This window comes from Rousettus aegyptiacus, unplaced genomic scaffold (assembly GCF_014176215.1).
Source record: "Rousettus aegyptiacus isolate mRouAeg1 unplaced genomic scaffold, mRouAeg1.p scaffold_m13_p_2, whole genome shotgun sequence".
Lineage (NCBI taxonomy): Eukaryota > Metazoa > Chordata > Mammalia > Chiroptera > Pteropodidae > Rousettus > Rousettus aegyptiacus.
Window position 1 is genome coordinate 155909704 of NW_023416295.1, and position 27295 is coordinate 155936998.

Here is a 27295-nt window from a genome sequence, read left to right on the forward strand (position 1 = left end):
TAAACTAAAATCCCCCTCATGCTCCTCTGCAAGCTAAGGCTCTCCAATGTCTGCAAGTTCTACCTATTGAGCCATCACCTGAGTCTCTGAGGGACTCAGGTTGAACAGGTAGAGCTGCCTCCCACATGGTATTGCCACAGACACAGAAACATCAGCTTGGCCTCCAGGAGACCCCACTCTTTCACAGGAGAGGTTACCACAGGGCATCCACTTGGCCACCTGTCCTCTGTGCACTGACCTCCCATGCCGGATGGCCACCAGAGCAGCTCACCTCTCCCCTCCTACAAAAAAGTGACAGCCACACATCACCTTATCAATTACAGAGCCCCTGTCATGTGTTAGGCACTATTGAGTTGCCAAGGGTACAGCAAATCTGGCGGTGGAGACAGACAGGTACCATGGTCCAGTGGGAAGTGCTGTGATGGAAGTGTAAACAAGAGGCGCCAGAGCACAGAAGACTTCCTGTAAGAGGCAACACTTGAACTGGGTCGCAGAGGTAAGTAGATTATGCACCGAGTAGAATAGATAAGTAGAAGAATTGAGTAGAACATAAGAATACAAAAGAGAAAGGAAATGCTAAACAAATGGAACAGTATGTGCAAAGAAACAGAAGAGCAGGGGGGGGGGGGGGCGTGGGGAATGGTTTGTGTGGCTGAAGCCCAGGTGTGCAGGCGCGGCAGTAGAGAGGGGCCAGGGGAGGAGGCAAGGCCTGACACACCTGGGTTAAGGACTTGACCCTGGCAGTGACTAGAAGGTAGAGAAGGTTCTAAGAGGAGAGAGGCATAACCAGAGCTGCACTTTAGAATGGTCACTCGGATCCAGAGTTGGGCTGGGGAGACCAAGACACCTGAGGCAAGGAGAACAGGTAGGAGGCAGGTGGGAGGCCCTGGCAACAGACCAGGCTTATACTGAGGAGGGTGTGAATCAAGACGGTGACAGCAGTAGGGGGAAAAGAAAGGAAAAAGACGTATTTGAGATATTTTAAGGGGTGAACATTACAGGGTTTTATCACCATTTGGACATGAGGTTAAGGGAGAGGGAGAAATCTAGACTGACTCTCAGTTTTTGGCTTAGGTACGTGGACAAAAGGTGATAGAGGTAAGGGAGAATAGCACAGAATTAAGGCAAAGGTTAAGTTTGAGGCACAGGAGGCCTGAGTAGACATACCCATACATAGTTGTAAATAGAGGTCAGGAAAGAGGTCTGGATAGGAGAAATATATATGGAGGCATCCACATGCAGCTGGTAGTTAAGCCAATGGTAAGGATGAGGCAGCCAACAGAAGTAAAGCTAGGCTCTGGGTGGGGTACAGGGTGAACCAGTGAGCACCATCTCCATCCCACCTGTGTTAACAAGAACCCCAGAGAACATTACTGATACTCAAAGCCCTGATCCTACATAAAGGAATTAAGACTTGGATCCCCAGTATTTGCTGGGGCAGGAACAGCACAGGAAGGATGCTCCCACTACAGGTCCCTCTTCTGAAATAGCCCCATCTGGTTACTGCCTCTTCCTACCTAGGGAACATGTCTCGGAACCTGTTCTCTCTTATTACCAATAGCAAGGTTGCCTGCCCTCTCCCCCTGGACTCCCAGGCGGGATTTCATGTGCCACAGACAGAATGTTCCAAGAGGTGGGAAGGGACTGACAGCAACCCTACAAAGCCAGGCATCTGCTGCATCCTCTGAATCATCTATATTTTTCCAGAGGATATTGAGGGAGGAAAGCAGTAGGAGCCATCTACTCCTGTCTTATTTCTTTGTGGCTTGGTACCCAAAATAACCAGGCCTGCACCCCTCACCTCATCCCTCCTCAGAAACTCAAATGGGCCCTTAGACCGGAGGGCTCAATGCTGGCACAGCACCCGCGGGATCAGGCAGCAGGAGGCAGCTCACAGAGCTTTTTTCTGGTTTTATTTGAAAACCTTCGGGTGTATCCCCTCCCTCACCATACCCATTCCCCTACTCCCACCCAGGACATGACGACGCCACACACACACACACACACACAAGCTGTGAGCTGCAGACAGAACACGGGGTCTGCACTCACGAACACATGAAAAAATATACATTATATATAATACGCCAAGGCCCCTACTCCTGCTCCCACACCCACAGCCTAGCCACAAGCAGGTCACGTGGGAAGGGCAGGGGCTTTAGGACCTCAGGCAAGGACAGGAGGGGAAAGAGGACAACAAAGGAGGGAAAGTGGGCACATTGAAGAGACAGGGGTCCCCAGAGTGAAATGGACAGAGAGGTGGGGGATCATAAGAGAAATAGGAAGGCCCCACGGAGGAAGCTGGGAGGAGGAAGGCCTCATGGACAGGAGAATAGGGAAGGACAAAGGAGAGGGTTTCTTCGGTCCCACCCCTGGCCCCTGCCATTGCTACTGACACCCCCCCGCCCACCACAATACAGCGCATGGCTGGTGGGAGGAGAGACAGAGACGTGGGCGAGCTCAACAGGGGCTGCTGCGGGGGTCAGGAAAGGCAGCCAAAGCCTTCCACACCCAGGAAGAAGAGCCCGGAGGCATGGGAGGTGGGTGGGGGCGGGGGGTGCAGATTCCAGTGGGGCCCACTGGGATTTTGAGATTAAAATATGACTCAAACTCTCTTCCTCTTGGTCTCTCTTCTCTCAGAATGTTCTCTTTTCCAGGTGTCTCTGTCTCACCAGGGCAGAATTCTCTCTTTGTTCGGGGAGGGGTGTAGGCCTTAGTCGCGATGTAGGCCTTAGTAGCGATGTGGGGGTGTCTCGATGATGCGTCTCTCGTCGCTGCTGGGTGAGTCAGCTGCCTCTGAGTCACTGCTGTCCTCATCCTCCTGCTGGCCACCGGGGGCCCCGGCCACTGAGGCCTGCTGATTCTGGTAGGACTGGAGAAAGCAGCAGCAGAGAGGAGAGGGGCTCAGTGGCCAGCACACTCCCTAAAACCTCTCCTTTGGGACCACAGTCCCTCTGCCTCCGTACCCCCACCCCACCCCACCCCCTCTCCGATACAAACCTTTCTCTTTCCGACTGATGGCAACTCAGCCCAGTGCTTTTTGCCCAGGGCCTGGCCACTCCTTGGAGGTCTTCGCTGCATATGCTTCAGCTGAATCTTGACCCTGTGGACCACCCCACTCCCCAGGGCCACTCACCTCCATGGGGTTCACAATAATGGTGAGAGCTGAATCATCCCAGAAGAGGTCAGGGTCCTTGGGGTCACTGGAGGCCCCTGGGGGCGCACTGGCCCCTGAGACGCGGCGGTGAAGGGAGTGGATGCGCACGAGGCCCAGGATGACCATGAGCGCCAGGAAGCCCACACACACCACGATGATGAGAGTCGCTGCACTGGGGACCACTGCGGGGAAAGCGTGCAGTACAGAAACTGTGGCCAGGTCTACACAAGGGGACTCAGCACGGGGAGCCGAGAAGGGGTCCCTGGGCAGAGAAAGTCTCCAAGATAAGATTTATGATGGCCCAGAAGAGGAGACTACCCTGTAGAAGCCGGACGCAAAATAGAGCCCCACCAGGACACCAGGAAGGAAGCGGGCAGCAGAACGGCTGCTGCTAGGGCTCAAGGAACAGACAGACAGACGGAGGGAGAGCAGCACGTGAAAGGAGCGGGGAGGCAAGGGCAGGGGGAGAAAGGCTCCCGGCGGAAGCTGTCACAGCAGCTCTATTCTCAGCAGGCAAAGGGCAAGGTTTGGAACCTGCCCAGGTCATCCTGCCTGCGTCTTCCCCAGGTACCACTCAACCTAGGAAGGGAGTGCCCAGTGCCCAGAGGGGGAAGAGGAGAAACAGCCACACAGGCTTGATGGAGTAGGAGAAGAGAATGTCCAAGGCTGGGGACAGGTCCGAGGGGCAAGGAGCACCTGGACTGAGCTCACTCTTGCTCGGCGCCACCTCCCTTCTCCTTGTGGGCTTCGGGCTCTTGAACATCTCGGGTTTCTGCTCCTCCAGAATCTCCCCCTGAAGTACACTCGACTTCTCCTTGGCCCTGTCATGCCTCTGGCTCCGCAGCCTCACTTTGAGGCCCAGGCGCAGGGGGATATGGACCATGAAGGGCAGCGAGACACTGAAGGGCATGTGCACTTTCACACGGACCCTAGAGCTGATGGCGGAAAAGCAGACGTGCATGCACGTGTACATGCCCAAGAAGACCATGTTGGCACAGAGCTGGATAAAAGTCGCTACACCCCACACCCGAGCGAGGCCTCTGCTAACCCACGCAGCTGCCCATACCAAACACCTAGCAGCCTGCTCACACAGCAGGATCAATGGGAGGCATCTCAGGGCCTCCAGTAAGGCAGAGAAGAGCCATAGGTGCAGTGCCACCCAGCTCCCTGCCAGCTGGGCAGACCAAGCAACCCCCTGAAGGAAGATATAAACACCACGGACATAGACTGCAAGAGCCACAAAACAAACAGCCCTGAGCACGGCCCTGCCCGCCTCTTGCACACACACAAACAGCCTTTGGAGCAGCAGGAGGAGGCAGAGCGGGAGCGCCCACAGCCCCAGGGACAGCAGATGGAGGTAGAGCCTCCATATGCACATCCCCAGGCCCAGGACCCTTTTAGGCAGATAAGTCACTACACCCCACATGGTGCACACCCCTGCCTGCTACTTGTGTGCACAGCCACTCACCTGACCACAGAGGCTTCATGAAGCTCGGGCCTTGGGCAGTCCCGCTGCTGAGAGACTATTACATGTATGTGTCTCACGCACACACTATATTCCAGCCCACAAATCTATCTCCCAGACCCAAATTTACTCACAGCCTCTAAAACTCACATATCAAGTAACAGAGCAGACAGAGCCCAGAGAAGCACACAGCACAGGGGCTCCCCACACCCTGCTGCAGCCCCCTCTTCCCCAGCCTCCAGCACCCGCACACTGCCACCACACACACGCTGCCACATGCTCCAGGGCCAAGCCGGTGTGTGGAGAACGCCTTGCCTGGGCAGGTGCACTAGCCTCGCACCTCCCTAACGCCACCCTGATGGCCTTCTGCCAAGTCGGTCTCCATCCTGACCCAAACCATAGCCCACTTGGGGCCACTCAACAACTAGAGCTGACTCTGTTGAGCAGAGCAAGGAGGCTCCCCGAGGACTAGCTTCAGGGCAGAGGTGGGCCTGGCTGGATCAGCATTTCTCAACTGCCTGGGAATGGGGGAGGAGGAAAGACAGAGATGAAGATGACCTTTTTGCCCATTTGTGGGAAAGAGTCCCTCCCAGGCTTCCACATCAATGGACAAGTATGTATTTTATGAACCGACTTTATTCTCTGGCTTCATCGTATTCCTCTTTCATCACTGTCCTTTCTTCCACATTTCCTAATTCATTTTCTATCTTTATCCTATTGCATTGTAGGTCTTTCTGCAAAGCTTTTGTAGTCAACAAAGTTGGGAAATTGCTCCCAAATTTTGCTGCATACAGGAATCACTTAAGAATCTTTGAAAACCACTGATGCCTGGCTCCCCTACCCTGACATCCTGATTTAACTGGTATGGGGTGTAACCTAGGCATCAAATATTTTTACAGCTCCCCAGGTGATTCTGGTGTGCGTCAAAATCTGGGATGACTAGATAAATATTGTCTTCATTTTTTGTCTTACCCTTCGGACAGCCTTATTCTCCCTAACCATAATCACCCAAACTAACCACCCACCCCCAATTCTCGAATTCTCACTCTCATGACCACCCAAAATCCCTTTTACCCTTCAAGGTCCAACTTCAAACTCTACATGCGCCACAAAACATTTCCTGACTGCCCCACTTCACACTGATCTTTCTTTTCCAATGATGCACTTAGAAGTATCAGACAAACGAACCTCCTGTCCCACTGGAGGGAATGCTATTTGAAACTGAATTTGAATTTGAAATTGCAAAGCCATAATTTTGTAATACCACTCTTGGGGATGGGAGGGGAAGGGGAAGAACCACCTCGAAGAGGCGTAAGGACTGGGTTTTATGAAGTGGATCTCCTTGGTAAGCTCAGATGTCAATCCCAAATGCCCTAAGGTGAATGATGCCCTCTGCACACTAATCAGGACAAAATAAGGGAAAAAGCAAAAGCAGCCTACAGCTCTCAACTGGGATCTCGGAGCAAGCTTGCTTTGCGTGGATGTCAGCTCAGAATAGTGGATGGAAAAGTAAAGGGAAGAAAGCACTTACACACCCTGGAGCACTCCCCGGTAGCTGGGAGGATGAAGGTGAGGGGAGGAAGCTCCTGGAGAGTTAGAATGGGGACTCCCTCCCCTGGGACCTCAGACCAGAGAAAACAGAGACTGAGAATCTCATCAGGCCCAGCAGCAATGTCAACCCAGATCTACTTTGAGCCTAATTCGTGTAGCAAGACCCAGTATCCAACCCAAACAAGGTTGAGTGGGATGATTCCCAAGGAAAGAACTGGACAAAGAGCTAGGGAATCATGAGAAAAAAAGAAAGAAGCTGGCCCTGAGGTAGTATTTAACAAAAACAGGTTTAGTTCATTCATATGTCTCTACCAACTTGAGATCGAGTGAAGCTTCTTGGAAACTTTGCAACTTGGTTATGCCTTGTACTCCCTCCTCACCCCTACCTCCATCTGCTCTGCTATAGTGAGTCACAGTAAAACACTTAAAAAGGCCTCTGCAGAAGAAAGAAGGGAGCCAGTCCCAGGGGAAAAGAAACACAAAGAACAGTGTAGTAGTAGCCATTGCCCAAAGAAAGGAAGACAGACTGAGTTCTTGGGGTCGCCAAGGAGCTAACCTCAGTCAAAGAAGCCCTGGGAAGCCCTAAAGAGCTCCCCCAAATCAGGGACAACTATAAAGCAGTGAGACTAATAATAATTTTTTGAAGTATCGAACATAAATGGAAAGGGCATGGGGAGCAATGCTTAGTGCACAGGACCCCTGGATTTGAATTTTGGCTCCACCACTTTCTAGCTGTATGATCTCAGACAAGGTACTTAACCTTTCTGGGCCTCCATTTCCCTGCATTTAAAGGAGGGTAATTCTAGTATCTATTTCATTTGTTGTTTGTAACGACTAAATGAGTTACTATGTATAAAAGTCCATGAGCATGGTGCCTGGCACACATGGATATGTTCCCTACTCTTATTATTACATATTGAAGTGAGTGCTATACTTTTGGGATAGTGTTCAGTGACCATGAACTTCTTCCAAGAAAGCATTCTTAGAACTCCTTAAGGAATTACCTTCAGAGCCTGTGATATACTTTTTGACTTTTTTCAAAAGTGACAACAAACCTGTGGCCTTTGAGAGTAGATTTAATGTTTAAAAGCATAAAATGACATCCAGCACCAACTCTGACAAAAGTGGATGCTGAAGTTGAATAACACTGAACTGGGCCAAAAGCAAGGTGTTTCCAAAATTTAAAAAAAAATAAAATAAAATAAATGCATCTCATAAATTGGCTCTGATAGCAATTTTGAAATGGGGTTCCAACAACCGTTTCCAGCAACATCAGAATCATTTTTCAGTTTTTAATAATAATATTAGGTATAAGTATCAGGTTACAAAATATTTGAATCGCAACTTCATAAAAAGAAAAAAAAATAGGCATAGAAGAAAGCCAACATGTAATATACCGTATCAACAATGGTTTCTTCTCTGTGATGAAATTAGAGCTGATTTTTCTTCTTTATACCTGTTGTTTCTAGTTTTTCTACAGTTAAGCAACTCTTAAATTGAGAATTAAAAAATTGCCTCACCGGTGGAAAGATCATGGCCAGGGAACAAGATTGCTTCAAAGGGCAGCGTCTCATCTGATGTAACACTTCACATATTTGCGAATTTTGACTTAGACTACGACTTTATAGATAGCACATAATTACACATTTAATAGCACCAACTTTCTCTTGAGGATAGGGACTGTATCTATCCTATACTGCTTTTATATTCCTAACAGTACTTTAGGACAGTGCTAGTACACAGTAGCTTATAAACACTTGATACCTTCAGTACTGAGGATCCCTAGGTCCCCGGCTAATCTGATATTGTTGTGGATTTAGCAAGGACAACAAAGGCTTTGCCTGCATCCCACACTGATTTCATAATTCCAGGCAGGAGTGTTCCCTGCAAACACACAATGCTTGTGTTCTTCACAAGGGAAAGGTAATGATTTAGGAAGATAAAGGGACTGGAACACAGCTGTCAACTAAGGTACCACAGAGAAGAGAACCCCCCTTCTCCACCCCGTCCATCCCCTCGCAGGCGGCAGAGGAGAATGCTTGTTCCCCAGCCCAGTCCCCTGCCACCCGCCCGCCCCACCTGGCCCCACAAAGCCGTACATACTGGAGTTTCGGTGGGAGCTGACCAGGCTGTGCCCAGCCATCTCAGGGGGTGGCTGGTGACCACGATGCAGGAACTGCTGGGAGCTGAGCACATGGCTGGGGTGGGCAACTCGGTTCATGCTGTGCAAGACGTTGACCTGGAGAGAGAGGGCTTGCTGGGCACTCTCGCTCCTCCCCAGAGCCAACCCTGACTCTCTAGGGCCATCTCATAACCACTGCCCCACAGTTCCTCCTCCTTCGCTACCAGGGCCAGGAGTCTGCCCTGCTGAAACTATCAGTTTCACTCCACCCTGCCTTCGCTCCTCGCCAGTAAGGGGTGGCCATGGAAGAATGGAGACTCCCTGGGTACCTCCACAATGAATTCATTGCTAGAGTAACGACCATTCATTTCTGAGCAGGAAAGCCGGAATTTCCTGGCATAGAGGGCAGCTCCATGTCGCAGCCGATATCGAGCCTGCCTCAGGATCTCTTCATACACAGTGATGCTCTCCACCCCTGAGGGACAAAGAAGCAGCTCAGTGCAGGAGCCAACGAAGAGGCTCAGGGCTAGACTCTCTCCCAGACTCCCACCAGCCTAGAATGGCTTAGTTAGTCCCAACGAGGGTGTGACCCGAGGTCTCAGAGGAAAAGATGCTCCCTTCCACCCCCCACTGGGCTCTGGCTGACTGGGATAGGCTGCATTTCCTACTCTGTCCTTCTCTAATAGCTCTGCGGCTTCTGGGTAAGGATGGAGAGAAAGAAATAAGGACGCCCCACAAGACAGCAGGAAGGTGGCAAGCAGGAGGGAAAAGGAGAGAAGGGGAAATACAGAAGTCATCATGGAGGCTGTGGAAGGAAATGGAAATAAGAGGAAACTGATTATGCCCATCACCTCCCAAACTCCCTTATGGAGGGTCCTTCTGAGAGCAGGCTTCCTTTACACTACCAAATCATTGCCACTCTTCATTAAGAGATGAGCTCCTAACTTAAAGCATTGCTGTATACATGAGATTAGTGTGATGGAAGATCGAGAAGATGACTGGTACCAAACAGCCAGGTGATTACAAAGCTAATCAGAGAAGGCTAAGCCAAAGGAAGAGTGGAGGTAAACCAGGCTATAGAGAGAAGCAGGGAGAAAGGACCATTTGGAGCCTAAACCCCAGTACGCCTTCTCTAGGAGCAATTTGAAAGCCAGAGGATCTTCCAGGCTAGGAAGGTGCAAAATGGCACTTGGCTACATCCCTGGGCCTGGAAGGAAGACCTCTGGATTTCCCAGTACTTGCTTATGGGGTGGAGCACACACACACACACACACACACACAAAGAATACAGGCTCGCAGGCCCCACTGACCGGCAATGGTGAGGTAGGCAGACGTGTTGGTAATCTCCAGCCCTCGCTGCTGCAAGGATGCCATGTCCAAGAGCAGACTTTCCCGCTCAGGGTCAAGGTCATCCCCCACCAGAGAAATCTCGCAGCCATCCAGGTTGTGCACGATCTCATCCGACATGCGTGTGTCTGTCACTGAATTGGAGAGAGTCAGGATCTGGGTCAGGGATGAAGGCCCACCTCATTCCCATGCTTCTTTCCCTTCCAAGATCATTCCGTGAGAGCAGTCGGCATCATTTTCAAGAACGTCATTATCCAACAATTTCTGTACATCCATGGGCCTCCTACTGGCTCTCCTGCCTAATGGTACGTGGGTCTAGCCAAACAAGTGCAGGATGAGACGACTCTCACACGCCCAGCTCCAGGTTTTCCCCCTCACATCCTTCTCAGGCTGATATCCCTTTCTGGGGTCATCCTTACCTGTGCCCTGCCAACTCTCATCCTTTTTGGCTTCCACCTGGTGAGAAATGGAGCAAGTGATTTGAAGATCAGGGAATAAAGGGACTCCCTCAGATCCCTCGAAGTCCACAGCTGGGCGGGCAAAGTGAGCAGTGCCACTCAGCAGGATCTGGGGGGCATCAGGCTGTAGCACTACCACGTAGCCCTCCACTTCAGGGATGGAGACACAGGATTCTTCACTGAAGCACCTATATGAGAAAGGGGGAGAGGCAGCTTGTGACCCCAACACCCCTTCCCTTGTAATCTATATTCTGCTTCACTTTTAGGGGCCTCCACCTCTACATACAGCACCCCATGTCAGGGAGGGCAAGCGGAGGAAAAGGGGGATAATGTCTCTGCACCGCCGCCACCACCACCACCCCAGTAACAAAGCTGAAGTGGGAAATACCCTCACCCGGGAGGATGCCACTGCAGGAAAGATCAGGGACAGAAGGCCAGGCAACCCTAACCTATAGGGGTGACCACATCATCAGTGCCCTGCCCCCAAAATTATGGAACACCTATCAAACTGCATTTTACAAGGCGAGCTGACAAAAATGCATATACATACACAGTTCTTTACCTAGGAGGGTTTTAAGTGTGTTTAGCACAATATTTGGCAAATATGTGCCAAAAAATATTCAACGACAAGAGGGGGAAGGGCTTATCTAAGGATGTCCTCCTCCTTGGCGTGTCTTCCACTCACTCTGTTTAATACCAGAGAAACACGTTTTGGTAGGTGAGCTAATCTGACCATCGAGGACCTGCATTCGCCTTCCCATGAATCCTCACTGATCTGGTGTTGGGACAAACTCTCCCTAGAGGACTCAGCCAAGCTCAACCAATCAACAGCATAGCCACCCAGGCACGCGCTCCCAGGACCCTCTCTAGCCTCATCCTTTGTTAATCAATAATAATTCTTGTAGCGCTTGCTGGTTTATGAAGTGCTTTGTCCATATTACTTCATTTGACTTTACTTCAACACTGTAGAATAAGGATAAGAAACCAAAGCTTTTAGGTTAAGCATCTTGGCCATGCAAGAAATATGTGTCCTAGTCAAGGCTTAAACCCCTTCTTCTTATTCCAAGTCCATAACTTTTCCACTAAACCACACCCACCATTTGAGTTTGCACTCGTCAAATTCATTTATAAAGAAGTGACCCCTTGAATGAGCAGTCTTCACAAGGGAGTTACTAATTCAAGGGCAAGGCCTATGGTCCATATGCTGTGCTAACTGAATTGATTTTGCTAAGAGGACCATTATCAGTGTTCCCAAGCATGCCCAGTTTGACTCCTGGAGCCGAAAAGGAGGAGAGTAACCTCAGCAGATACGATGAGCTCAAAGCCCCTGAGGTGACCAATGCCTACAGCTTGCTGAGTCACTGTGCCACAAAGAGCGGGACCTAAGACAATCTGCACCGTTATTCAGAGGGGCCCAGATCACAGCCTCTTGGAAAACAACCCCAGATGACCCTGGGAGCACAAGCTCCAACAGACACGCCCACTTACATGAGCAATCAAAGAGACACAAAAGGGATGATCTGGTTGAGAGATTATATATGGCGCAAAAACCTTAAAACAAAGGCAGACATGATCACCACCATGAGTGGAACAAACAAAAACTCATGAGAGTTCAAAGAGGCAGAGAGGTTCTTTCTGGCTAGCATAGGAACAAGGCATTTGGTGAGGGAAAGTAAGAACGATCAAGGAAAATAGCAACTGAGCTAGCTTTTCAAGGAAGGGAGGACTTCTCTAGGAGGAAGGTGAGGAGTATACTCAGGGGAGTAGAGAAACATGAGACAGGAAAGGCCTGGCCAGATGGTTGAGGGCTTCGAATGCAATTTTTGTACAGTGGACAAGATGAAGCCATTGATGTCTTCTTCGTTGGAGATGTATGAGAATGAAAATTCTGATTTAAGATCACTAATCCCTTGCAGAGCTCCACTCTAAGCTAAGAGACAGGGCCCTCCCTTCCGATGTGGTCCTGAGCAGACTGGGAGGGATTGAGCCCCTCATAACCGGATGTTAGCCCTTTAACAATGAGAGTTCTGACTAGCACATCGTAGCGCACATCCTCAGCTCTGCTCTTCGCCCATGTGACTTTATTTACCTGGGCTTTCAGTTCCACACCATGACACACCATGGCCCCATAGCCCAATTCCCAAAAGCTCTGCTCCTGCCTGAAGCTCTGACAGTGAGGCTGGATAACCATGCCCAGGGCTCAGACTCCTCTCCTCTCCAAACCCAGCCCTCCTAGGATGGGGACAAGTCAGAGATGTTTATCTTCATGTAGTTCATGGAGAAACTAAGGCAGAGTCGGGGAGAAGGTAATGCTTCCTCAGGAATTCGGACTCCTACATTGTGTAATCCACCCACTAGATGGCAGTATCTCCTAAAAACTACCCATAAACCCTAACGAGGGGTGAAAATGCCATCATTTGCAGGATAGGCACTCTGCCAGGCATTTGATCTGGATTATAACATTTAGTTATCATAACAATTCCATGAGTTAGATTCTATTGTTATCCCGGCTTTATAGTATTTTCTTAGTGCTGAAAAGCTAGTAATAGACTCTATGTCTGTAATTATTGTGCTTTCATTACCTCTCGATTAATCTGAATTTTTAATACCTAATATACTTGAACCTTAAAGTAATGCACAGTTTTTCTTTAAAAGAATTTAAAATCATTCACTTAGAATTTAAGTCAACAAACTTTCTGTGATGGGCCAGACAGTAAATATTTTTGGCTTTTTGGGCCATATAGTCTGTCCCAACGATTCAGCCACCACAGTGGGAAGGCAGCCATAACAATATGTAAAGGAACAAGCATGGCTGTGTTCTAATAAAACTTTATTTACCAAAACAAGCAGCAGGCCAGAGTTGGTCCTGGGGCCATAGGTGGCAACACCCAGACTTAGATCATCCACTTTGACCTTGCGAGAGCTTGATGAATCAAGATTAAAATAAGTAAAGCAACTGGAGCTATCTGCCCAGTGTCTTCCAGGGTCAGAATTAATGTCAGCTCTCCTGGCTCCCAAACCTGTACCCTTTCTGACCTACTTTACATATCAGCACAGAAGCACAGAGAAGATAAAAAGTCCAAAATCCTGGAAGTGTGGCCCAGTGCAAAGAGTAATGACCTGGTTGTTGGGAAACCTGAGTCTGGTCCAGGCTCTTCTACTGACATTGCTGCGTCAATTGAGCAGGTCAAGTGTCCTCTTGCGGGGGGCCCAGCCTCCTCATCCATAAAGTGAGGGGAGTGTGCCTACTGCTAGGTGGCATCTAAGGCTAAGGGCTTCTGACATTCTGGCTCTGCTCTGTGATTTGCCCGCCCCACCCCACACTCACTTGACGGCAGTGGTGAGGCGCAGGGGCCTGACGCCAGGTGTGGCAAAGCGCAGAGTGTTCATGTAAGCCACATGCTGCAGGGCATGGTTGAAGGTCTCCACATCATCCCCCTCCAGGGTGAGCAGGGACTGCGAGGGGTTCACGTGGACCTGGGCCCCAGACACAGACACAGCTGAGAGCAGGCCCAAAAGGCAGGAGAGGAAGGGAACAGAGGTAGAAAAGTAGGACAAGGGCAGGGGACAAGGGGCATGCCTGAGAGGAGAGGGCTGGAGGAAGGGGCTATACCTTCATGCCTTTACCCAGGCTCTCGAAATCTCTATAGTCCAGCCCCTCCCGACATGCATAGAGGCACTCGATGACCTCGCGGCTCTCCAGGCGGCCTGAGCGCACGCTGAAACCAGCCAGGTAGCCATGGAAGTAGTGGTGGGTCAGCAAGGGGTCTCCTAGGGCAGGAACACAGGGGAGGACGGGAGGTAAGAGGAGGTGAGCAGAGAGGAGGAATGGAACAAGAAAAGGAGGCTGAGAGAAAGGGGGAAAGAGAAAGAGCAGAAGTCTTCGGAAAGAACAGGAAAAGGAAAAGCATGGAAAAGGAAGAAAGGAAGAAAGGAAGGAAGGAAGGAAGGAAGGAAGGAAGGAAGGAAGGAAGGAAGGAAGAAGAAGGAAGAAAAAAGAAGGAAGGAAGGAAGGAAGGAAGGAAGGAAGGAAGGAAGGAAGGAAGGAAGGAAGGAAGAGCGACGAGAGGGAAGTGAAGCTAAGGAGGGAATAAGAAAAGGCAGAGAAAGATAGAAGCCAGAATAAATCCAGGAGGAGGAGAAGGGTGAAAAATAAAAGCAAGATCGGAGTGAGGGAAGAGGAGACACAACAAGGAAAAGGAGTCTGCAAGAGAGGGCATCTTCAGTCGCATGCAAGGAGACCAGGATGAATGTGTGTGAGCTTCGCAGATGCCCAGATCCTCCCTGCTGTGTGACTGACTCCTGCCTCCTACGTTCCAGCAAGAGAACTCCTTCACTTCAATCTGTAGCAGGAAGGGACACCCAGAATCCAGCCAAGCTCCATCTGGCCTTACCTCACCAAGGAAACCCTGCCTTGCTGTAGTTGTGGGAGGCTCTGCCCCCTGGTGGCATGGAACACAGTAAATAATAAGGCTTGGATAGGAAGCGATGCGGAAAAGAGAGCACAGAACAGAAAGTTGAGGTGAGAACTCTCGGGGTCTCCGGCTCTTAAACACAGAGTACCTTGTGTGGTGTCTGTACTGTTGTCTCCTCCCTTTTCCTTCTCCCTGTTCTTCTCCTCTGGAGAGAAAAAAGAAAAAAAGTGGCAGTGAGCTCGAGGTTCTGGGAACAGACTGACAGAGAGGAAGAAAAGGTCTTCCCTGCTCGGACCCAGCCCACGGAAGACCTGCAACCTCTGAGCTGGGTCCCAACTCTTCTGTTGTCATGTCTTAATCTCTCAGAACTCTAGACAAACACTCAAATATGTTGCTGAGGAAACACAGGGGCTCTGGTAACACACACAACAGAGAGAGACGAGAGAGAATGAAAGAAATAGCTTAAAAGTTGGAAGATTGATGACTCTGAAGGGTTACTGGCCTCCAACAGAGAAATGGGTGGTGGAACAACATGGAAACTGGCTGCAGTTACAGAACAAGTCTGGTGATGGCTGAGATGGAAATTCCTCCAAGTCAGAGGCGACAATCAGTTGGATACGTGGGAGATATGTGGTCTCCACTGGAGAGCTTTCTGAGTCACCCAGCCCAACAGCAGGGAGATGCATGGAGTCAGACAGACTGTCCTTGCTCCTGCCCTAATTCTAAGCCACTGGAGGCTCCAACCTTCAGTGTCTTCACTGAGAAGCTCAGGGACTTACCGGTCCAGCAGGCCCCGATCATGAGAGCAGGTTCCCTCCGGGGCGGGTGGATGAGACCATTGTCATGGATGAGGGCAGGGTCGAAGGAGATGCCATCGGCATAAAGCGTGACTGTGGGGAACTCGAGGTTCAAAGCGTAGTGGTGCCACTCGTCATCGCAGACCTGAGGGAGGAGGGCAGGGGCAAGACCCCCTCAGCTACTTCATCTTCAGGGAACCAGCGCAAGGCACTGCCCTTTCTCCCAGGCATCAGAGGACCAACCGTTCCTCATATTCCCAGTTTGATCAACAGGGCTTACTAGGGAATCGATTCTTACCCAGTTCAAGGAATTACACCCTTGCCCAAAATCTACCAGGAAACCAACCCAGTACCTAAAATTCCATTCTTTAGGTAACTCTTCAAAACCATAAACATTTCAAAGAAGAATAACACACCATTTTGTGAATTCACTTCCTCCCAAAATTATGTATGCATGGCGCTGGAACCTACAAGGCAGTCTGTGATCCAACAAGAACCACTGAAACAAACCCTTTGTAGTTTCTCTGAGGGTCATTCAAGATGGGGTCAGAGGAATGAGAGTTAGAGTTCTCTGCCTTATCAACTGCAAATGTTGGAATTCCTCAAAGCTCAACCTAGATCCTCTCCCTTTTCTTGTCTACACTCTCTTCCTAAGGGTTACCTCATCTGTTTCAGACACTGTATTCATGCTGATAACTCCAATATCTACATCTCCAGCCCAAAACTCTCCTTTGAATGCTGTGCCCTCCACTTGGATGTCTCACAGGTAGCTCAAGGTTAAATGTGTAAGACGGAAGTCCACACCCCTGTCCAACCCCCTCTGTTTTTCCCGGACAATATAAATGACCCCCCATCCATTCAGTTGCTCCATTAGACGGCCCGGGAGACAGCTTGGATTCTTCCCTTTCCCTCATCTTCCATATTCAATCCGTCTGTGGATGCTGTTAATCCCAGGTCCAAACAGAACTAAAAGCTGTGGGTTTCTGTGCAGTTCTCTCCATCTCCATTGCCACACATTAGTCGAGTCCTCAACCATTCTCGGGTATACTATCATAACAGACCTACACTCTTATGTCTCTTCCTCCTTAGTTGCTAAAGGGATCTTCTTAAACTGTAAATCTGATCAGGTCACGTCCTTGCTTAAACCCCTCAAAAGGCTTCCATCTCTCAGGACAAATCTAAATGAACCTCAGCTGACACAAGTCCGTTGTATAACCTGATCATTGCCTGTCTCTCCAACCTCATGTGTGTTCTTGCTCCCTTGTTCACTGTGCTCCAACATCACGAGCCCTCTTTCCGTGCTTGGAACATGCTGAGCTCTTTCCTACCTCAGGACCTTTGCATCTGCTCTCCCCTATACCTGGAACACCTTCTCTTCACAGATATTTCCCATACTTTAGGACTAAGCTTATGTTTCACCTCGGTCAGGCCTTCCCTGAACATCCAATCTAAGGTGAGCTCCCCAATCCTTACCTTCTCCGATTCTCTATCTCAGTCCCTTACTTGTTCTTTCAAAGTATTTTATCACAATTTATCATTCTTATATGTTTACTTTTAAAAAATCTATCACTAACTAAAATGTAAACCTAATGAAGGCAAAGATTTTGTTTCATCTATATTATAGTCCATTGTATCCCCAGAACCTAGTAGAATGGCTGGGACTTAATTGATACTTAATAAATATGTGTTGAATAAATAAGAGTAAATAAAAGAAAATAGAAAGAGTACTGTTACCGATATTAGCAACGTGGGAGAAAGATCAAGAAGTAGCAAATGGCAGACTATCTCCTTAAAGGAGTGCTAGGAAAAGCAGAAGCTTTTATAAACAGTTCTCAATTACCCAGTTTGTGGATTTTTTGGGCCCTTTATTTCAATTTCTCTCTCTTTCACTTCCTGTCTTTTTTTAGTCATTTGTTTACTCAGCCACTCCACCAGGGCTTGCAAGAAAAATAGGAGATGGAAACTCAAAGCTGGTCCTTGTGGTCAGCTTGGAGAATGCAACTGTTGGCTGAAGAGAGGATTTTACCTTCTTTTTGTATTTTTTGGTCCATTTTTATTTCTCTCTCATAACCATAGATGATAATAATAATGAGAATTAACATGTATAAAGTGCTTTTTCAGACCACAGTCGTGTGCCGAATAGTGAAAGGCATTTCAGGCAACAACCTACCATATACAGGATGGTGGTCCCATAAGATTATAATGGAGCTGAAAAATTCCTATCACCAATGACTTCGTAGCTGTCATAATGTCAAAGCTCATTATTCATGTGTTCATGATGATGCTGGTATAAACAAACCTACCACGCAGCCAGTCATACACGATTATAGTATATACGATTACATTCAGCACAAATACTTGATAATGATGATAAATGACTATGTTACTGGTTTATGTATTTACTGTACTATAATTTTATTATTTTAAAGTGTATTCTTTCTACTTATCAAAAAAAAAGTTTGCCGTAAAGCAAGCCGATCACTGCCTGTGTTACGCTGGCAGCAGCCTCATCCATCTCACGCTTACCGCGTGTCTGGATTACATCATTTTCTCTTGCACTTGATTTACTCTGATGTTTTACACAATAACGTGCTATACAGGTTTATAGCCTAGGAGCAATAGGCTGTCTCATATAGTCCAGGTGTGTGTGGTAGGCTGGATTTTTCTATGTGCACTGTATGATGTTTGCACAATGATAAAATCGCCTGACGACGCATTTCTCAGAATGTATCCCTATTATTAAGCAGGGGTGGCTATACAAAGATCTATCTAGTACATCATTTAATCCTACACCAACCCTTAAATATAGAATTATTATTATCTCCATTTAACGGGTAAATAAACTGACATTTAGACATATTAACCAAAATTTCACGGTTAGTAAGTTCTCTAGCAGGACTCAGACCCAATCTGTGTACCTCAGAATTACTTATTTTCTTGATTACAACAAGCGAACTACTTGAGAGTCAGGGGTATGTACTGCTGGGGCTCTAGATCAGAAAAAGATAAAATAAAACAAGGGGGGGGGGAAGATGGTTGGTTGGGTTTGATGTTAGTAGTCATTTTTTTCTCTATTTCCTTTTAATCCAAGAGCGATATCTCCAGGAGACAAGCCTTGGAAAAAGAGAGCAAGAGCATCTGAGGATATAATGGTCAGGAGCCGAAAGTGGAGAATGAGAGAGGCCTCGGGGCAACCCAGAAATGCCAGCTCCTGCTCTAGGGCCCTCCTTCCCTAACAGTAACTTACGTCCACCCATCTTAGGAGCCTGGTACGAGCCTCACCTGCTCCAACTTCCAGAGGAATTTGACTGGACGAGCACTCTCAAGCAGGGGCCAGTAAAGGAAGGCAATTCTGCAGCCATGGACCGTCAGTGAGTAGTGAGAGAAGCCGTCCTCTGAGGGGAGAGGATGGGGATGTGGATTAAATACAGGGCCTGGGGCAAGAATAGGTTCGACGCCCTAGGAGGGAGAGGATGCTGCATTCCCTTTATCCTCTCGCGTGCTCTCTCTCCCACATTCTGAGGGCCGCCCCCTGACCCCCAGAGGGATGTTCCATTGCAGTCAAGGGAGGAGGAATACTTAGGGATGGAGATAACTAGCCCTTACAGGAGGAGAATGGGGTGGAGGCGGAGGAGAAAGAGTGGGCCACTCTACTGCCCAGGCTTTTCCACCACAGAGGAAGGAGTTTAATGGGAGTGGATGCGGGGGGCAGTCTACTGGTGGGCTGCAGGGGGACCGAGCAACCGCAGTGAGAATGGCAGTGAGCTGCCCCACTGCACCCTGAGAGCGGTAGGGCCTCAGTTTGTCAGGTTGGGAATAAATCCCAGAATTTCAGGGACTATCAAACCCAGCACTGCCATCTTACAAGGGAAGAGAAAGGAAGTGACCTGTTCACAATCACAGACCATGCCAATGACAAAGACAGGTCAGGAAACCAGTTTCCCCACTCGGACCAGTGCCCTGAGGAAGGCTCACCATTCTGGACAGTGTTACACACGATGGTTTCCTCTTCCTTCTTGCCCTTGTTGGGAGTTACGCCATGCTTCATCCAGAAGGACAGGGTGAAGTGGTCACTGAGGCTCTCCTGGGGCCCAGAGCCCAGCCCGGAAGTGCCACCCAGGGGCACCTGTACAGCTTGGGTGCCATTGAACCAATAGATGAGGCTGCTGTCCTGGCTGTAGTGCACGGAGAGTCCTGCCGTCCAGTTGGCATTGGGGCCAGGCATGGGCAACAGATCCACCTCCCCAGTGGCAGCACCTGCAGGAGCCCCAGAAGGCACAAGTGCCAGAGATGAGCAGCAGCAGATGGGGAAGCGGGAAGCAGGCAGGGGAAGAGTGACTGACGGGAAACGATTCCCTACAGCTAGTCTCACTGCCTCTTCTGGCCTTCAGAGACCAGAGAGGGATAAACCTCTCTTTTAGGAAAAGCTCCATTCTCCAACTCTTATCTCATTGTCCCACAGTGTATCTGGTGATTATCTCATGCTACAATTATGCATCTTCGCCAATAACATATTTATTTGTTCTTTGGGCCACAAGAGCTAACTGCATGCTATACCCTGTGGATATATACACCTGTGGATGGGCAGAAGAAGATATAAGGCAGATTCTTAAGAAAGAGGCAGAGAAGGGTCAACTAGAGGCTGGGTGGGAAGGGACAGGCCTGGGAGGGTGGGGACGGGGTCGCACTCACCACAGAGTTTCCGCAGTGCCCGCTCTGAATAGTTATCTCGGTCACAGCCCTTGGCCACATGGCTGGTTTGCAGCTCTATGGTGGCCTGAATGTTCCAGAGAGGTTCATCACAGGTCTCCAGGCGGATTCCAGGGAACAAAGCCAAGCTTCCGGCGCCTGGTGCATATTCAATCCTTTTGTTCCAGCCTGCATGGGTGAGAAGGAGAGAAGAGTAAGACGTCCATTCTGCTCCTGCCATTCCACCGACAGTCTCGGGATGCTAAGAAAATGGCCGTCCAGGGTAAACGGCTACCAGAATGCCCCCAAATATCCCTCCCCTGACTCCTAGCCGAGCTCCCACAACTGTCAAAAGGGCAAAAAGGGAGACCACATTGAAAAGCGATTCACAAAATGGATCACAGAGGAGGTCTCCTCACCTTGCCAACTGGGTTTACAGGTGGGCTTCACCTGGATCTCCACCTGGGCGTCATCTGCTGCCCGCTTCTTCCCGCAGTCATAAGCAGTCACCGTAAACTTGTAGAGCTTCTCGCCGCTGTACTGCAGCTTTTCTGTGTTCTCGATGTTTCCTGGGGGAGGGGGAGGGGAGGACAGAGAGGCTCAGGAGCACTAGAGAAAGCCTAGGGAGGCAAAGGGAAGACTCGTGAGCTAAGTGGGTTGCAGGCGAATTGGGCAGCAAGAAGCTGGGAAGAAGGCATCTGAGAAAAAAGGCTCCACATCTGGGAAGGAGGATGTGGAATGAGGACCTGAAGGGCGGAAAAAGTGGAAAGAACTCATCTCCGGGATGTCCTAAGGAATCTGGACACACGAGGGCTGGGCAGCTGGGGTGGGCAGGGCTGGACTCACCGTCATTGTCAATGAGGAAGGGGGTGTTGGGCGTGAGGATCTCGTAGTAGCAGATCTGGCTGTACTGGGGGGAGCAGTCACCGTCAATGGCTTCCACGCGCAGGATGCGGTCATACAGCTTCCCCTCGGTCACTGCAGCACGGTACAGCCGCTCCACAAACACAGGGGCAAACTCGTTCACGTCATTGACCCGCACGTGCACAGTCGCCCTGCACGTGCCAGAGAAGGAGGCGGGGAGAGGACAAGTCAGCCAGCCTTGCCCTTGACACTCAACAGAGGCACGTGTAGGAATTCGGACAAGGAATCAGAGCAGGAGAGAAGACGTCTGTCCCTGAGCCTGAATCATAGGCGTACCCATCCCCGCCCCCCGGGGCACCACGCACTACAAGGGATGGGGCCCTCGAGGGAACTGTGCTAAGGAAGGGTATCTGCTGTGAGAGGAGACAGCGATCCCAGGAGACACCAATGCTGATTTAGATGGCTTCTGTACAGAATGCTATGGGTTGAGGTGCCAAGAAGAGGGTTAAGAGAGTCTTTTGTGTCCAGCAGGTCATTCCTCCACAATAGTCAGATCCAATGGGGTAATCAAGGAAGATGCAGAGTAAAAGCCAAGTTAAAACCAACCATGAGAAGGGAAGTGGCATTACTACAAAAGCCATAAGTCCTCTGACATGAGTAAATGCCAGATGCCTTCCGTGCACATGTGTACTATGTCAGCTGTGGCTCCTCCCTGCTCAGATACCCACAGGGCAAGCAGAGCTGGAGCTAAGCCCGTCACACTTAGCCCTGTCCCTAGCCAACATCCAGTTGCCCAGGGCCCACAGGCACAGAGCCTATCTCCAAATGGGAAACTGAGTCACAAAAAGTAGTTTATCTCTAGTGCCTCTTAGAGACCCAAGAATCCTGACTGCCAATCTTTTTCCTATTCTCAAATGAGAAGTTAGCTGAGAACAAACAAAGGAGTCCCAGGCCCCAGCCTCTTTCATGCTGTAGCGCCCCCTGCCCACCCTCACCCAGGGCTCTGTGTGTGTGTGTGTGTGTGTGTGTGTGCGTGTGCGCGCTCGCTATAATCACGTGAGCGTGGCACACACTGCAGATAGACTGGTGGGGCAGGAAGAGGGAGTCTGGACGTGTGCTGAAGATGCTCTCCCCCTTCCTCCCTGTTCTCGTCATTGTAACTCCCATGTATCGAGCCCTTTATTCTCCGTCAAGTACTGTGGTGCATGCTTTTTACACAAACCATTTCCTTTCACCTTCATAGCAACCTAAAGAAGTAGGTGTCATCATCATCCCTATTTTACAGATAAGACTGAGGAAGTTGTCCAAAGCCATAAGAGGCAGAGCCAGGATTAGATCCCACTGAGTTCTACTATATGTTTCTGTCTCCTTGACTGAAGGTTCCAGGAGGACAAGGACTCTGTCCCTAAACCCTGTAAACAGAGGAGGGAGGGAGGAGATAGTAGATAACTGTATGGACAGAGGAGGGTGAGGGGCAGAGAGCAGGGCCCTGCAGCAGGGGGCAGGGGACGGGGCTTCCTCACTTGTGGGACTTCTTGGTGTTGGCCCCATCAGGGCCCTCGCCACAGTCATAGGCCTGGATGGTGAAGGTGTGCTCCTTCTGGGCCTCACAGTCCACTGGCTCCTTGGCCCGGATCAGCCCTTCTCCTGTTGCCTTGTCCAGGATCACAGCCTCAAAGGGCACGCCAGACCCATGCAGCCGGAAGCCACAGATCTCACCTGGCCCAGGGCGGAAGGAAGGGTGAGGCTCATGCACCAGCTCCAGCATCTCCTTCTGGCCTCAGCCTCCCCACCCAGGGTTCCTGCTTCACCTCGCCTCCCAAACCCCTGTCCCTTCTTTGTGCACATGAAAGTAATAATTATCAAGCATACAGCTCCAATGCCAGGTTTCTGAGCAGCAACTTCTCAGAGCCATCAGGTCTGAGAGCTGGCACACCGTGTGTTTTGCCCATGTCTGCCCATGTCCTTCTCTCCGACTCCCTTTACTCACTCGCCAGCTTCAATGCAGCCCATTCAGCTCCTTGAGCCTACTTCTTCCACTTTCCAAGCCTCTTCCCCACTTCTTTATTGCTCATTCAAATACTTTTCTCTGTGCCACCCACCTTACCATCCACCAACCTCAATTACCTGCATAGCGCAAGGGAGCATCCTTGTCCAAGGCGAAGAGTGGTGGGTTCAGCAGGACTGTGTTGTCATTCTCCATGACGATGCCCTGGTATTCCGCCTCGATCCATGGCTTGTGCTTATTGGCTGACATCCCCCAGGGAGAGGAGAGGAAGTACCTGTGAGCCGGACCCTCCACTCCCACACAACTCTAGCTGACCCAGACAAACTCACATTCCAGTATCACCACCCTCCTCACACCTGCAGAAGCACCTACTGGAGGAAGAACTGAGGTCAAGAAATCAGCTGTTAAAGGAATCAGAGGGTCTGAGGAAGGTCGCTGCCTTTTTCTGTGGTAGGATAGAGTGTTTCTATGGCAACAGACTGCCCTGGGAAGAGAGGGACTCCTATCTCCCCTGGGAAACATGGTCATAGGGTAGAGAATTTTCTTTAGGGATTTTAAGTGCTGAGGAGCGAAGACTAGGGATTTAGGAAGCAATGACAGGCCATCAGAAGATCCTGAGAACGGGAAGGAATAGATTAAGGGCAGAGTTGAGATTAGGAAAAGATCTAGAAGTTTCCTTATTGTTATCCTCTCCACCACCAGCAGCACTACCCCATTTCGATCCTGATCCCTTCACTCTGAACTTCACCCAGCCAAGACCCAACCTAAGGCCATTCTCCCAGAGTAAATGGAAGAGGGAAAATGAGAGAAGAAAAAATATATAGGACAGAGGGAGGGGGCAAAGAAGGGCAGGGATGGAGCAGGGATGGAATCAATGCCAAATAACCGGACCCAGCAGAGCCAACATCCTGAGGGATTATCGAGCTGGCCTAGAAACACGACAAATCCCCTTCGTGCTTTTCACCCCCACGGCCGAGAGGACACGCTCATCATAACCAGCACATTTCTATGTCCTCTCACCAAGGCCACCGAACCCCAAACTCCCTGAACCCCACGTTTTCTACAGACTCATGACTCAGTCCTAATTCTTGCCTACCCCTCCCCACTCCCTCTCAACCACCAGCCAATTATGGATTGATGCGGGACTCACTCAGCCTCTAGATCTCCCCGTCTCCTACCAGACTCAGCCCAACTGTGTCTCCTCCCAGGACGAGTCTCCCGCTAGCCTAGTAAGAGGCGACGGGGGAGGGCACAGCGTGTTCCCTTCCCCTTCTGTGTCAGCCCCAACCCAACCTCCACTGCCGCCCTATCTCATCTTATCATGCCAACCCCAAGGCTCTCAAACCACATTCACAATGGCCTATCAGTGGGACATGAGCAGAGGAACACATCATCCAAGAAGATGTCACCAAAGGAAACTGGTCCCCACTATGTCACACCGAGCCAGAAATCCTGATTTCCACTCTCTCCTCCAAGCCCACCCCGAAGAGCCTTCCGGTATCTGAAAGCCTGCCTCTCTGGCTGATGACCACCATCACCCCCATCTCTAGTGGCAGAGGAGAAAGCCTCAAGATGGTGCTCACAATGCAGCACGGGAAGTGGCAGGAGGCTAAGAAGCCAGGCTTGAGGTCGGAGGGGAGGCGCACGGCAAGGCCAGCGCCGGGCACCCTCTGCACGGCTCACCCCTGACTCTGCTCCTCTCCTCTCGGCCCCTGACCCCCTCCTTGTGCCCATCTTCTTTCACTCACTCCCAGGCTCCCTGTCTCCTCCTTCCTTGACTCTCCTTCTCCCACTCCTCTCATCTGTTCTTCCTGATTTCCCTTTCATTCCTCTTTTTTTTATTTGCCTCCACCTTTACCCTTCTCCAGCCCCTTCTTATCCTCCTCCCACGCCTCGCCTCCCTTCTCTTGCTCAGCTTTCCCTTTCACCACTGGTTTAGCTCCCCCCACACACCCACTTCTGCCCTTTCCTGCCTTTCTCCACCTACCTGAGTCCTCTTCCCCCACCCCCTCCCTCACTTCCTCCCTCTTGGTCCCTCTGACGGCCTCACCCAGCTGAATTTATCTGCTTTCGGCCAGAGAGGGCAGCTCTGGTAACCCACAGCCCAGCTGCATGCAGGCATAAGGAAGGGTATGGATGCAGAGCAACACGCCAAAACATACGTGCTCCGAATCGCTGAGCTACAAGGAACAGTTCCTCCCCAGGAAGGGATGGAGATGAACCAGATGGATCTGCCACACAGCCTTCGCGCAGGCACATCCCAGTGAAAACAGAGAGCCATCCAGAGATGTGTATCAGCCCTCAGGGCAAGTCCCCCTAAGACCTGACATATCTCCAGCAGGGAGAAATTGGGGGAGGGGGCGACGGAGATCTCAGGATGGGAATGGGGACCAAATGGGAGCAAAAGAAGCACATGGGTAGAGATGGGCCAGACAGGAGGATGTGGCAAAGGGAGTTCCAGGGAGAGGAGAAGGAACAGGTCTGAGAAAACAGATAGGAAGGGGGATGGTCGGAAGAACACACCTATCATGTACCAGAGAGACTCAACTGCTCCTGCCCACCCGGACCCCACGCTGCTCTGCCTGACACTCCTCTTCTGAGCCCCCATCCCGCACTTCACTCACCTTTGTTACAGGAGCTGGAGGGGAGAAGGGAGGCCAGCAAAAGGGGCAGCAGCAAGAGGGTCATGGTATGGTGTCGTGTGGGGCAGAGCAGGGCCAAGCGATTGCTCCCCCCTGGGAGCCCGAAGCCGGTTTATTCCACCCTGGGGGTGGGGATGCGGGGGGCTCCTCAAGGAGGCGAGGGTAGAAAGCGGGCAGCAGGGCAGAGGCAGAAGGAGCCTGCTGCCCACGCTAGTCCATAAGGCAGACCTGGGCAGACCCCAACCTGGATGGTTGAGGTGAGGGACTTGCTGTGGCTTCTCGCTCGCTCACCAGCCCGGCGTCCTCGCTCTCTCTCTCATTCCCACCCCATCCCCTCTACTGCAGGATGACGTCAGCACAGCCAGGCGAGGATTGATGGGGCCGCGGGCCAATTAAACGACTGGGGGGGCCAGGTGCTGCAGGGGGGGAGGGAACCAATGGGACTGGGGAGGTGGGGCGGGAGAACACGTTAGGGCTTTTTTTTCGGGATGCAATTTGTAGGACCCAGGGAACTGCGGGGGCTGGAGAGGAAGCTGGAAAGCTGTTAGAGAGGGTAGGAAATGGACATTGGGAGAATCGAGAAGCTAGAAGCCCGGGGATGGGGAAGGGAGACGTCAGTGGAGATCTGAGGGAGGTGGTATTCACGTCACCCTCACCCCCAACTCTGCATTCACCTCTTCAAACAGAGGATTCCATCGGCGAGTCCCCGCTGCGTGCCTCCTGGGAAGCAAGAAGTCAAACTCAGAGCCTAACCCCGAGCGATCCTAGCATTCCAGTTCCCAGCCCCAGGTCTCCCTCAGGAAACCATGGGACGGACAGAAGGGCGGTGGAAAGAGCTCTGGGGCTGGAGGAAAAGTGAGAATTTGTCCCACTGTCTACCGTCCCGCCCTCCCTCTCCCCGAATTTTCCACCTTAAACCATGATTAACCAGCCCAGTTGATTCCGAAGCCAGGGAAGTTGGTAGGTTTGAGAGACAGGGGCGGAGCACACAATAATGTAGGCACACCTCCCCCCCCCCCACGGGAACGCTGGTCAGCATGAGGGGTCCAAGGGCTGGGGACCAGGGGCGATGGCATCATCGATGACTCCAGAGGGAGAAGGAAACCCCTGGATCCCAAGCCGAGTGCAAAATTCTTCAAAATAGCCAACCAAACTCCCCCCTCACCTTCTGCTCTGGATTTTGAAATCTGACACCTCATCAGGCTGCCGATAGCCCCCCATGGCCGTCTTGTGCCTGGAAAGGGCAGTTTTGCCACCTCTCTCCTCATGGTCTTATAGGACGAAAAGGCTGGAATGCCAGAGTTGGGGCCCCAGCTCAGTCAAGTCATCTGGAGGAACTATGGGGGCCAGTGCTATAGGATTTTCTTCAGTTTGGCTCCTGGCCAGCTGGCTGCCCCCCTTTTTTCCCCACCTTCTCCCTCTCATACCTGTAAGGATCCCTCACACAGTCCAGGGACCTCAGGATATTGTTAGAACTCATCCCTCCCTGAGTGAGCTAGAAAGAGACCCCCACTCCACACAGCAAGACTAGCTCCCTCGTGGGAGAGGCAACTCCTCAGGGGCTCTGGAATGGTTCCCAAGCCTGTCAGAAATGGGCTGGAAGCCAAAACTGACCTTCAGAAAGGCTCAAGTCTTGAATAACTGACAGCTCCAGATCCTGCTCCTGGTTTCTTCCTCAGGAAAAGCACACAACCTTGCCAAGTCCCTGCCCCTCTCTCAGGCCGCAGGCACCACCCCAGACTCATCATAGGAGGAGAGAGGAAGCTGGCAGGAACTCTTATTG

At 50.7% G+C, this 27295-nt stretch overlaps 1 protein-coding gene across 2 annotated transcripts; it reads right to left on the bottom strand.

Annotated features, from left to right (window-relative positions):
• Nucleotides 1-1891: 1891 nt before the first annotated feature.
• Nucleotides 1892-27202, bottom strand: CLSTN3 (calsyntenin 3). Of its 2 annotated transcripts, XM_016162846.2 has the most exons (19): nucleotides 27127-27202; nucleotides 26187-26232; nucleotides 22990-23112; nucleotides 22386-22581; nucleotides 20845-21053; nucleotides 20418-20567; nucleotides 20002-20187; nucleotides 19285-19566; nucleotides 18592-18704; nucleotides 15292-15454; nucleotides 14661-14717; nucleotides 13711-13868; nucleotides 13426-13574; nucleotides 10059-10285; nucleotides 9603-9773; nucleotides 8622-8767; nucleotides 8274-8409; nucleotides 3134-3336; nucleotides 1892-2869 (listed from the first exon to the last, which is right to left on the bottom strand). In XM_016162846.2, exons 3-19 carry the CDS (start codon nucleotides 23063-23065, stop codon nucleotides 2729-2731), a joined length of 2763 nt encoding a protein of 920 aa, XP_016018332.2. In that variant the 5' UTR covers nucleotides 23066-23112; nucleotides 26187-26232; nucleotides 27127-27202; the 3' UTR covers nucleotides 1892-2728. The 2 variants fall into 2 exon arrangements, with proteins under 2 accessions (XP_016018332.2, XP_016018331.2); XM_016162845.2 differs by lacking the exons at nucleotides 26187-26232; nucleotides 27127-27202 and adding an exon at nucleotides 25495-25895.
• Nucleotides 27203-27295: the final 93 nt, after the last annotated feature.

Bases quoted from the DNA above. Each gene is read 5' to 3' on its own strand.
- CLSTN3 (XM_016162845.2), bottom strand. From the start codon at position 25,558: ATGACCCTCTTGCTGCTGCCCCTTTTGCTGGCCTCCCTTCTCCCCTCC. The intron at 22,582-22,989 runs GTAATTGAGGTT...GCCCTGGGCCAG, and splicing joins TGCTCCCTTGCGCTATGCAG to GTGAGATCTGTGGCTTCCGG. The intron at 21,054-22,385 runs GTGAGGAAGCCC...TGGCACGTGCAG, and splicing joins AACACCAAGAAGTCCCACAA to GGCGACTGTGCACGTGCGGG.